The sequence below is a fragment of the Quercus lobata genome, chromosome 2 (assembly GCF_001633185.2).
Source record: "Quercus lobata isolate SW786 chromosome 2, ValleyOak3.0 Primary Assembly, whole genome shotgun sequence".
NCBI classification, from domain to species: domain Eukaryota; kingdom Viridiplantae; phylum Streptophyta; class Magnoliopsida; order Fagales; family Fagaceae; genus Quercus; species Quercus lobata.
The window spans coordinates 49,146,824-49,159,643 of NC_044905.1; the positions used below are offsets into that span (position 1 = coordinate 49,146,824).

At 42.4% G+C, this 12,820-nt stretch overlaps 1 protein-coding gene across 1 annotated transcript; it reads left to right on the forward strand.

Moving 5' to 3' along the window:
* Positions 1–10,648: 10,648 nt before the first annotated feature.
* Positions 10,649–11,218, forward strand: LOC115965596. The gene has a single exon (XM_031084859.1). It carries the CDS (start codon positions 10,649–10,651, stop codon positions 11,216–11,218), a length of 570 nt encoding a protein of 189 aa, XP_030940719.1.
* The last annotated feature ends 1,602 nt before the right edge of the window (positions 11,219–12,820 follow it).

Consider the following 12,820-nt stretch of genomic DNA (forward strand, 5'->3'; position numbering starts at 1 on the left):
GGTCTGGTATTAGGGAGTGTGTCAAGAACTTTGGAGAGAGTGGGTCCTAATGTGTGGACATTCCACCTATCTTTCAAGGTGATTTGACTCTAAAACTCTCTGCCAAAGCCAAACCTTTAGCCATTAAAAGGAAGGGGAAGAACGTTAAGGTCCCTGCTGTGAAGAAACCAAGAGTATGTACCTTCCTTCCTTATCTTGTTTCTTTATAATGTTTTTCTTGATCAATAGCGTATGTAACCTTCCTTTGTAATGTTTCTCTCTTTTGACCTTTGACAGGTTAAAGAAATTGTTCCTTAGATTCAAACCAAAGTGAAAGCCACTGCTTTGTTACAAGATGCTTCTGTATAGGAAGTGGTTTCTAAGGAGGATAAAGTCAGATGCTGAAAGGGGGGATTCTAATTGGGTGTGTATCGACAATCCCCAAGAGAGGGAAGGTTTTATAGAAGTTACTTCCAAAGATCAAGAAAGTGAAAGCACCAAGGCAGACCCCAATCCACTACTCTCATTGCTTTCTCCCTCTTTGAAAGCAGTGTGTTCCAAACTACTTTCAAATTATCCTGAGATGATGGGGGATACTGACAAATGGACATTGTCTCTTAGGGGCTTTATGTTGGGGTGAATTGGGTTTGTCATATCCCAACTACAGTCTAAAGGTAAAAAGGATAGTCTGACTCTTTCCTTCAATGAACTTCTTTTCGCACTAGGTGATGCTGAGGGCATGGTTTTCAATGACGAGTGACTGAAGAGCCGTGTCATCGCATTGAGAGACCTAAAGAAGGCAGGACCCTCTGTTCATGCCTCTTTTTCCTCGCTTTAACAATTGAGAGATAAAAGAATCTCTTGTATCAGCAAAGCAAAGAAAACAAAGTCAACCATAGAGGCGTGCAGCACTTTAATCACCCAGCTCTAGGGATCCATTGTCAAGATTCAAGAGGACTTGTCATCTGCACAAGAAGCTATTTTTGCCCTTCAAACTCAGTGGAAGGTGTCATAGCATAACAGAGTTCTTTGGATAAAGAAATTGAAAATTTTGAAGGCAAGTTAGGAACTCTAAGCCATCCAGATTTTTCTCTTGAAAATATCAGTACTTTTACAAACATTGTTTAATTTTCAAGTTTGTAATATTTTATGGTCGTGAGAGATCCACTTGTTTATAAACTCTATTAAGTTTTTATTCAATTAGGATATTGAACTTTGCATGCATATCATGAACAATAAAATGTGAAATAACTGAATGGAAAGGGTCTTATTTAGTATTATAAACATCGTAGAACAGAAAAGCATCAGGTTACAAAATGAAGTATAGTATTTCTTAAGGTAAGCTCCGCTAACGGGGATATACGCCTTTGTACCTACTTCATCTTTCAACCAATAGTGTCCAGTCTAGTGTGTTTCTTCCATAATGTAAGGTCCATCCTATTTTTGTGAAAACTTGTGTCTGACAACTCCAGTCACTCCTCGTACATGAGGGGCTGTTTTCCAAGCAAGCTCTCCCACTTGAAACATTATTTCTTTAACTTGGCCTTCATGCTTCGCCTTTATACTTGCCTGATAAAGGCGATTATGAGAGGCAATGTTGTTGCGCTTTTCTTCAACAATCTCCAAGATGTTTTCTTTGGGTATTCTTGCTATCTCTACTAGCTTCATTGCTGGCCTTACTAAATCTATTGGGATGACAGCCATTGTGCCATAGACCAGGGAAAAGAGTGAGGCTCCTGTTGCTTGTGATTTGGTTGTTCTATGAGCCCACAGAGCTGTAGGAAGTTCCTTTCTCCATCATTTTTCATTTTCCTTAGTTATTTTTCCCAATATCTTTAGTAGTCTTTTATTGGAGGCCTCAGCCTGGCCATTTCTTTTGGGGTAATATGGTGTCGATATCATGTGAGTTATGGAGTGCCATTCTGTTAAACGGTGCACATCCTTGTTCAAGAATGGTGTGTCATTATCAAAAATGAATCTGCTTGGTACCTCAAAACGACATAGTATATTTTTCCTCAGAAAATCAACCACTAAGTTACCTGTTACTTTCTTTATGGCCATAGCTTCCACCCACTTGGTAAATAGCTCAGTGGCTACCAATATCCAAACGCATCATTCAGAAGGGGGGTTTATGGGACTTATAAAGTCTAGTCCCCAACTGTGGAAAGGGTATGGAGCCGTAGTTGGGTGGAGGCTCTGGTGGATGGTATGTATCTTATCTCCTCGCCTTTGACATTCTTGACACTTCTTGGCAAAATCCTGGGCATCTCTTTGCATGGTGGGCTAGTAGTATCCTTGGTGCAAAGCCATTTGCCATAGCTTTCTGCTACCAGGGTGCCCTGCTTTCTTCATGGCCAAAGCTTCCACCCACTTGGTAAACAGCTTAGTGGCTACCAATATCCAAATGCATCATTCAGAAGGGGGGTTTATGGGACCTATAAAGTCCAGTCCCCAACTATGGAAAGGGTATGGAGCCATAGTTGGGTGGAGGCTTTAGTGGCTGGTATGTATCTCATCTCCTCGCCTTTGACATTCTAACACTTCTTGGTGAAATCCTAGGCATCGCTTTACAGCGTGGGCTAGTGATATCCCAGGTGCAAAGCCATTTCCATAACTTTCTGCCACCAGGGTGTCCTACTGGCTCTCACTCGTGAAATCCGAAAGAGTGCCCTTTAACTCTTTGCTGGAAATGCACACCAACCATTTCCCTTAAAAGCTTCTTTTGAACAACTTCCCATCCATAATCTTAAATCTTGTAGCATAATTCTTTAGCTTCTCCCTTTTTAATCGATTAGTAGGTAGTACACCATCTAAAAGGTATCTTAGGCATAGATCCTGCCAATCTTCTTCTTGTACCTCACCATGCAAAGTGATTAAGTAGAATGAGAACAAGTGTCATCTTCTTTTTCTTTAATACAGATTTGCATTTTTATGGAGGTGAAGTGTTTCATGAGTTCCTGGGCTGTGGCCTTGTAAGTGGCCAAGCTAGGATTCTTTACCCCATAAGTTCCCTTAATCTGCTTAATGACTAACTCAGAATCCCCAAATACTTTTAACATTCTTATGCCAAGTCTCTTGGTAGCCTTTAGTCCCACTACTAAGGCTTTATATTCTACTTTGTTGTTTGAACAGGGGAAACGCAGCTTATAGGTAAACGTGTGTTCTTCCCTTGTCAACACTACTCCTATTCCCCTCCCTGAGGTGTAGATGAGCCATTGAAATGCATATTCTATTCTTGCTCCTCTATCACCAAGACTTCCTGTTAGGGAAGTGAAAAATCACTTGTCCTTGGGAAGTTCGCTAGCAAGTCGACCACTGCTTGCCCCTTAATGGTGGATGGTCTTATGCACTCGATATCATGGCACGATGTCAGGATGGCCTATTAAGCCATTCTCCTCGAAAATTGGGGGTGGGTTAGGAGCTATTTCATAGGATTACTCTTGGTCACCAACTATATACAATTCCCTAGAAAGTAATGATTAAATTTTGACATAGCAAATGCCAAGGATAGACATACCTTTTTAGCCGTAGAGTACCTCAGCTCTGGTCCCTTGTAATATATTGGCTTCTCCACACCTCCCTGCTTCTGAGCTAATAAAGCCCCCAGTGATTGCTCCGTATTGGCTATATACAATAAGAGAGGCTTACCAGGTGATGGAACGACCATGGTATGAGGATCCGCTAGAATTGCTTGTATCTTCTTGAATGCCTTCTCACATTGATCACACCATACAAAGGCTACTCCTTTCTTGGTTTGCTTGACCAAAGGTTTCAATATCTCAGCCAATCCTAGGATAAACCTTCTCAAGTAGGAAACTTTTCCCACAAAACTTCTTAATTCTTTCAAAGTTGCTGCCAGGTTAAGTGTAGCTATTGCCTTAGCTATAGTGGGATCCAAATCAATCCCCATTTGATGGACAAGGAACCCCAAGAACTTCCTCGAGGATACCCCAAAGGAGCACATGGAAGGGTTCATTCTTAGGTTGTACTCCCTACACCTCTCAAAAACTTGCCTCAAATGTAACAAGTGTTCAACCAGGTTCTTTGCTTTTACTACGAGGTCATCAACATGGTCTACCACCTACTTGTGCAACATATCACCAAAGATCGAAGTCATGGTTCTCTGATTGTTATCACCAGCATTCTTCAATATGAAAAGCATCATCTTGTAATAGTAATTCCCAAAAAGTGTCCTAAAGGCGGTTTTTTGGGCATTTGCTGGCTCCATGATGATCTAGTTGTAACTAATGTAGCCATTCATGAAAGAAAAACACTCGTGACCAACAGCTGTGTCCACCAGAATGTTGACATTGGGTAGTGGGAACTCATCTTTAGGACAAGCCTTGTTAAGATCTCTGAAATCTACACAAATCCTTACCTATCTGCCTTTCTTCTTCACAAGGACTATGTTGGCTAACAATTCTAGACATTTGGTCTTTTCTATGAACCCTAACTTCAAAAGCTTGCTTACCTCAGCTTTGATCTTTTTTTCAACAATTAAACAATATTTCCTTATTGGCTGCTTCACAGGCTTGGCTTTAAGGTCAACATTCAGCTAAATGTGACTAGCTTTGGATCTAACCTTGGCATCTCTTCATATTCCCAAGCGACCCTTCAGCAAAGCTACTAGCTTTCTCTTTTTTCCTTCCGGTAAACCTTTACTTATCTTAACCATTTTTTAATTTCCTTCCTCATTGAGATTGACCTCAACGAGCTCTTCTTGAACGTTCTTCACAACATCATTCATGCATTCAGGGGCTTCCTTCACAGGTTCTTCAACTATGTGCTCCCCTCCTAGCTGTCGAGTAAGGCTAAAGGAGTTAGGCTTACCATTCTCCTGACCCCCTTCCTTTAACCGTTAGAACTCATAAACCACCTTGCCATTAGGCTTGGTGATCCTTCTTATCTTAGGAGGTCTCTTAGGCTCTACAACCTCTCCATCACCTTCTTCCTTCCTTTCTAGAATAATGGCATTGAAAGGATCTTGTTCTCTCCCTCAGGTATGAACTCTTGATATAAAGCTGCTTCTGCATAGTGGAGCTCTACCCTATCATAAGGGATTTTGGTGACCTCAATGGTCACAAGCTTGCCTCTCCAAATTGCCTTTATGCATTGGTGATATGTTGAAGCCACGACCTTGTGTGCTTTAAGCCAAGGGCGGCCTAAGATAATGTGATATGAAGTATCACCATCCATCACATACATGAGAGTTTGTGCCCTAATAGGTGTTACCCTTAAGTCCTAAGATACATGCCCCAGAGTACACTACTACAATGCTCCTATCCCTGACACTTGTAATGGCTCTCAAATGATCCTTTCTCATGGAATGCCCAAGGCATCCAATTTCGGAAGGGGCAAGATGTTGGTGGAGGCACTAGTATCTACTAAGGCCCTCTTGATTTAAGAAGCTCCTAGGAAAGCAGTGATGTACAAGGGCCTCTCACCATCCATAGCTCGTCCTTGGCAAAGAAGGTCACTGATTTCCTAGTCTCTTGATATGCCAACTACAATAAGCTTCCCTTGAAAGCAACTGTTCCCTGGCTTGTTTCCACCACTCGAGTCAAGGCCTGAGCTACCTCCTTTTTAGCAAATGGCTTGAGGCCTATTCCTTTGAGAAATGTATGAACTTTATCATCTTGCTGGATCCTCAACTTCATCTCTTCATCTCGTAATGGTGCAGATGCAGTTCTACTGCTAGCTGCACTCCTAGCCTCTTCTTCCATAAGGTCCTCACAACCCATGGAAAAGGTTATAGCTACCTTAGGTCTGTGCATCCTTTGGTTTGTACGCTTCCCATTCTTGATGACCAAGTCACCCTTGGCCACCTTTTCATAGAATATGTTTCTTAGAGCATAATAGTCCATGGTGTGGTGGTCACTTCTTCTGTGATACCTATTGTAAAGCGCACCTCACTTTTCCTCCTATGTTGGCTCACATTTGCACACAGGCAACACCACCATGCCATCCTTCACCCAGGCTTCTAAGATGCCATATAACTCTTTCGCTGAGATAGAAAAAGGGGGAGGAATACCATTTCTCTATCTCTTTTTACCTTTGGTGGCTTTCTTTAGCTCTTCTACCATAGCTATCTCCACCTTTTTGCTCTCCTGCTTCAAAGGTTGTCTGGGAGCACTTGTGATTTGTGAAGTCAAGCCCTTGGAAGGTTTCCTCACTAACATGTCTGTTCTCCTAAATGCTTCCACCAGCCTTATGAAACTTGAGATCTGTAGGTTTTACAAGTAGGGGCGGTACTCATACAACATGCCAACAATGCAAATATCCACCAACCTTTCCTTTTCTATAGGATCATAGCATATTAAGGAGAGATCTCTGAACCTACGGATGCAGTCTAGTAACCCCTTAGATACCCTTTGCTTTCCTGTTGCAAATCTGACAGAGTGAGTTTTTCATCCAAAGCAAAGAACTTCTTCATGAACTGGGTAACCATGTCATTCCAACTCAAAACCGACCCTGGCAAAAGGTTGGTGTACCAAGTGGAGGCTTGGCCTTCTAGGGATTTGGAGAACTCCTTGAGTCTCAACTTATGATCATAGGAGTAAGCTATCAAGGCATTCACATACCTCCTTATACACTCCTTAGCATTTCTAATCATAATGTCATACTTAGGGAAGATAGGAGAAGTGTAGTTGCTAGGATAGGGTTTCCTAGCCATCTCTTCTAGGTAAGGAGGCCTTGTGTCAATGTAAGGAGAAATCTCTACCTTTCTATCCTCGAGCAAGGTAGCTACAATATCCTCCCTAGTAAAGTAGGGAGATGCTTGGGGTCTCTCGGGCTATAGAGGTGCCTTTTGGTTGAGAGGTGGATCTTGGTTTTGGGGTGCGACAAGATTCGACCTTTTGGTCTATCCCTGAGGTCCTTATCCTCCTTGTAAGGTTTGGGGGGTAGCTGTCGTTTGGAGTAAGGACTAGAACTTTGCCCACACGGTGGCCTGAGAATGTTGGGGGTCCTCAATGGTTGCCACAAGGTCCCTGTTATTGGGCTGTCTGATCTTTTTAGATGATTTCTATACCCTCAGTGTGGATGGAAACATGATCTATGCTTGCCTCTGCTTGCTAGTTTTCACCTGAACCAGCCTAAGCACCTAATTTTTCTTTCTTGGAGGCATTGGATGGCTGAGGAGAAAGATGAACAAATATAGGAGTGAAAAGGAAACAAATGGAATAAAACTAAAAGGGAAAATAACTAGAGATTCTGGGTTCGATCCCCAGTGAAGTCGCCAAAAATGTATGTGCAAGTTAGACTATCAAAAGATATAAGAGGATGGGCAATAGATCTAAATGTACATTTAAGTGAAAAAGCCTAAGAACACTAAAAATGAAAGCTTTAACACTTTAAAGTCTAGAGAAATAGAAAGAATAACATGGAAAGTAAAGAAGGCATGGGAAGTATGTGGAAAACCCTTTGAAAGGGATTAAAAACCATGGGAGTAAGGGGGAATGTCCCTCACTTTCTTGAGCTTTCTATTATGTAAAAATGAAGGCCTTTTTTTACAATGGTGATGTTCTTTCCTCAAGAATGCCTTTCTTCTCTACCTCACTTTCCTGCTCAAACTTTTTGGCCTTTTTCTCTTTGTTTCTCCCTAGGTTCTTGCCCTAATGGTTTTGCAACATGTTCCTCTTATAGTATGAGAAATGTTGCTAGGTACATAAGGACAGGTGTTAAACCATGATTCCTCCGTTTGAATCCCAATACAGCTATTGTACTATGTAATGGTTGGAGAAGAGAGACAACACGCCAATGTCAGGGTAATGGAACTGAGGGCGGCTTTGCTACTACGTGGGGGGAAAACCTTGGACAAGGAAAGGGACATCAGAGATGCTAGGAGTGATACACGTGTCTTTAATAGTGGTCCAGCATGAGCTCAACCAATAAGGGGTGTTCTATAGCATTTGACCATAGGGGGTTCATTATCTCCCTTTTGCACAAGTGCTGGCTGTCCATGTCAGGTGAAAATCTCACTTTTCCCCAAGATGGTCACGCCATTGGCACGGACCAAAGATCCTCTCCTTCAGCTAGCATTCCCTTTCCTTTGCTCACAGTTGCACCATGTGTAAGGTTCGGATCCAGCCACGTCAGCACTCTCATGTGCCTTGGCTGGTGTAATGTACACTTGGTTATAGTGATCTTGTGAAGGAAAATGTTATTAATATTCGTAATATGCTATCTTTTAGTTTTTTTTTTGTATGAATATTATTCAAATGTCTTGTAGATGCTACTATATAGGTTGTATGAATATTGATATTTGTAAAAACCAATACAAAAATTAATTACAGTTAGTAAATAGCACCAAATTCTTACCAATAAGAAGGAAGCATTTGCTTTATTAAAAAAAATGACCTGCTCATAGTATGGGTTATAATAAACTAACTAATTGTCTTGATGAACGATCTGGTATGAATTGGTTAGATCTCTTCCACACACATATAATCATATTTCTAACAACAAAAATAGAAATAACAAATAGTAACACAAAAATTTTACTACAAAAGAAAATTAATTAAATCTAATAATTGGAAAGAAAATATGAGTATACAAATTTAATAATTCTTAAATAAATAAATAAAAAATTCGTAATTATTGTTTGATCGAGTGATTCGAAATCCCAAGGGTTGTGTATGCCCATGAACTCCTTGGAAAAATAATAAAAAAACAAAATGAATAATAAAAATAAAAAAGGAGGGAATTTATTTTTTAAAGTGACGAGGGACTAAATTTGAGAGAAAAAAAAAAAAAAGAAATAACCCTAAGAAATGATAGATACTTGGACATTCAAAATATTAATAATAATAAATAAATAAATAAACAAAAAGAAGTCATGAATCTCACCTTATTATTTATAGTGACCAAAAAAATCTAAAGATGAGAGTCGTAGTATAATAAAACTGTTACCCATAATCATTCCTATATCTATCAAACAAACAAAATTTCAACCACCGTAAAATTCAACAAACAAAAAACAAAGAAGTTGATAAGAAGCTGCTTCTATTTAAAAAAAAAAAAAAAAGTTTTGAAGAAGTTGATATAAACAAAAAGAAGAAGGAATTTATTTAAAATCAAATACCATAAAAATCAAGTTGTTAAGGTTAATTACATATATATGTGTGTGTGTGTGTGTGTGTGTGTGTGTGTGTGTGTAAGGACAAAGGCCCAAAATCATGTAATAGGCCTTGGGCCCCATCCAAGACGATTAGCAATGTCCGAGGAGAGGAAGTGGATGCCAAAAGGATTTCCAACCCAGCTCTCATGGATAGGGGGGCGTTTGAAGGACGGTCCAAGGAGGAATGCCTCCTCGGACGTGATGAGTATGGCTCAAATATGCACTCTGTCTACCAAAAGGACCCACCCCAACAAACATTAGCAATAGAGATGCGTCCCACAGACTTGTATGAAAGAAGGAAACGGAAGATATCCAAGGAGAGGCTGTTGCTGCCGCATTAAATGCATTGCAGCTACTTTTCTGGCCGCATTAATGTGGAGAGGACCTATGAATAGTGCTGCATTGGCCACCACAACTCACAGAAGGCTGAAAGGGGGTGTCCGATGGGACAAGCACTCAAGTAAGGATCCAGATGATCAACAAGTGTAAGGTCACGATGGCTTCAAGAAGGCTATATAAGAAATGGAGTCCCTATGAGGAAAGGGGACGGAAAAAGAGGGAAAGAAGAGAGGAGCAGTACAAACAACCGTAACCTTCGAATAGGGACTGACATATATTCATCTTATTTCCTCGGACTAAGGATCTATGGATACTAATGTGTTTTACTTGTGTTCAACTATTATATAGCCCAATATTAACCACTGTCCAATTCGCTAAGACCTAGTTCCACAACCGATTCTTTACAAATTCATTATTTCTGGGCTCCTTGGACCAAGACCACATATCTTTTGGGCTTGGGCCACCAATTGTGACCCTACAATTAGCGCCATCTGTGGGAAGAACTTGTGTCTCAGCAAGTGCAATGGTTAAATATGGAAGGATCAGGTCCGCGCCGAACGGAGCTCACAGATTCCTAATGGCAGGACAACTTTCTTAACCTCGAACGGGAAAGAGATCAAGACAAGCGACGAGAGGGTAGTGTACATACCTCCCATACGAGTAGAAGCCGTTCAAAGGGGAAAGGTCATGCATCCTAAAAGCGGGACGATAACAGAGCTCTACAGTAAGAAATTGATGATCTGAAGAGGAAGTTGCATCGAGCGCAACAAAGGCATCCCTCCTCCAGCCCGGACACCAGCCTCCATAAATTCCTTTAAGCAGCTAACCCAGGCCTTTGGCTCTCGCTTCATCACGAGCAGCAGGGTTCCTCGACCCTTGGATTCCCTTCTGTCCTTATTCATGCGAGACGGGGAGATCCTAAAGGCCTACTCGGATAGGTATTGGGAGATGTATAATGAGATAAAGGGAAATTATGATGATGTTGCCATCAGTACCTTCAAGAGAGGCATGCCGACCGAGCACGGTTTAAGGAAATCCCTGACAGGGAAACCAGTCACTAGCCTGCGCTAGCTCATGGACCGAATCGACAAGTACAAGAGGGTCGAAGAGGACCAATAGGTGGGTAAGGGTAAAGCAAAGATTGTCCCTTAGGAGAGGAGGGACTTCAGGTCGGACCGATTTAGCAACAACAACGGACTAAGAAGAGACTACATGGAGCAACCTGGATCCATCGGTGTGCAGACAGTCCACGCTGTGTTCCGGGATCCATTACATCAGATTTTGGAGAAAATCAGGAACGAACCATTCTTCAAATGGCCAAATAAGATGGCAGGCGACCCTACAAAATGCAACCAGAACCTATACTGTCAATACCACCAAGAACCGAGGCACACCACCGAAGACTGCAGAAACCTGAAAAACCACTTGAACCAGCTGGTCCGAGAGGGAAAATTAAATCACCTCTTGCATCATTCCAGTGGCCAACAAGAACAGATGAATGTTGAGACATGGTGGGACACCTTGAGACCGCCTATAGGCACGATAAATGTCATTCTCGCCGCTCCAGGAAGGACCGGTTCTCATCCTTCCAGAGTAATGTCGGTAGCCCGACTTCCCGCTGAGGTTGACAACCGAAACTGTAAGAAGGCTAAGTGGATGGCCTCACCCATGCTGGGATTCTTGGATGAGGATAAGGTCGGAACTATCCAACCCCACGATGATGCTTTAGTCGTCACGCTCAGGATTGGGGGATATGATGTGAAGAGAGTGTTAGTCGATTAGGGCAGCGCTGTAGAAGTGATGTACCCCGGCCTATGCAAGGGGCTGAATCTAAAACCCGTAAACTTGATGGCGTACAACTCCCCTTTGGTAAGCTTCGAAGGGAAAACCGTTACTCTGAAAGGTCATATTAGACTGCCCATACAAACAGACTTGGACATAGTGGAGGTGGACTTCATAGTGGTGGACGCATATTTGCCCTACACAACGATTGTAGCTAGACCTTGGCTTCATGCCCTAGGGGCTGTTTCCTCTACCTTGCACCAAAAGGTGAAGTACCCGTCAGAGGGTCGGGTCAAGAAAGTTGTAAGAGATTAAGCCATGGCTCGACAATGCATGGTGTCCACCATCTCACGACTGCCGAGTGCCGAGCCCTCAACCTCTACTGAGAACGGCTTATAGCAATTAACAACCTCGGCCATGATTGGTGGGGGATCAGCCGAAGAGGAAAATTGTGAGGATTTGGAAAAAGTTCTTGTGGGCATTGATCCAGAAAGATTCTTTCAAGTCGGCTTGGAACTACCTCCCCAAGAGAAAGAAATGCTAATTGATTTTCTCAGTGAAAATGTGGACATGTTTGCATGGGACGCTTACGAGGCCCTAAGGGTCGATCCAGACTTCATATGCCACCACCTTAACGTTAATCCGTCCATTGCGCCCAAGAAGTAACCCCCTCGGCGCCCGTCGAAAGAGCATGCTGATGCGGTCAAGGAAGAGGTGATGAAACTTAAGAAAGCAGGGGCTATCAAAGAAGTTTTCTACCCTAAGTGGCTAGCCAATACTGTCGTGGTGAAGAAGAAGAGCGGAAAATGGCGAGTCTGTGTAGACTTCACGGACCTGAATAAGGCCTGCCCAAAAGACCCCTTCCCTATGCCTCGGATAGACCGGTTGGTGGACGCAATCGTGGGACATCCTCAAATGAGCTTCTTAGATGCCTTTCAGGGATACCATCAGATACCCCTGGCTATAGACGACCAAGAAAAGACAGCTTTTGTCAACCCCATCGGAAACTACCACTACAAAGTGATGCCTTTCGGTTTGAAGAACGCCGATTCCACCTACCAGAGGATGATGACCAGGATGTTTGAGTTGCAAATGGGTAAGAACATTGAATTCTACATAGATGACATGGTAGTAAAGAGTAAATTGGTGTCCGAACATGTGAGAGACCTCGGCGGCATCTTTGAAATCCAGAGAAGACACAGGCTGCGCCTCAACGCGTCTAAGTGTTCATTCGGGGTGGGATCAGGAAAGTTCCTGGACTATATGGTGACCCACAGAGGTATTGAAGTTAGCCCCGACCAAATTAGAGCTATCCACAGCATGCAACCTCCTCAAAATCCCAAGGAGGTCCAAAAGCTAACCGGCATGATTACCGTTTTGAACCGTTTTATTTCTCGTTCAGTGGATAGGTGTAGACCTTTCTTTCTCTTGTTAAACAAGTGGAAAGGGTTCGAATGGACTGAAAAATGCACCTTGGCCTTCCAACAGCTCAAAGAGTATCTGTCTCGGCCACCAATCATGTCTAGCCCCGAAGCCGATGAAGTTTTGTTTGCCTACATCACCGTGGCCCCTCATGCAGTAAGCTTGGTGCTGATACGAATG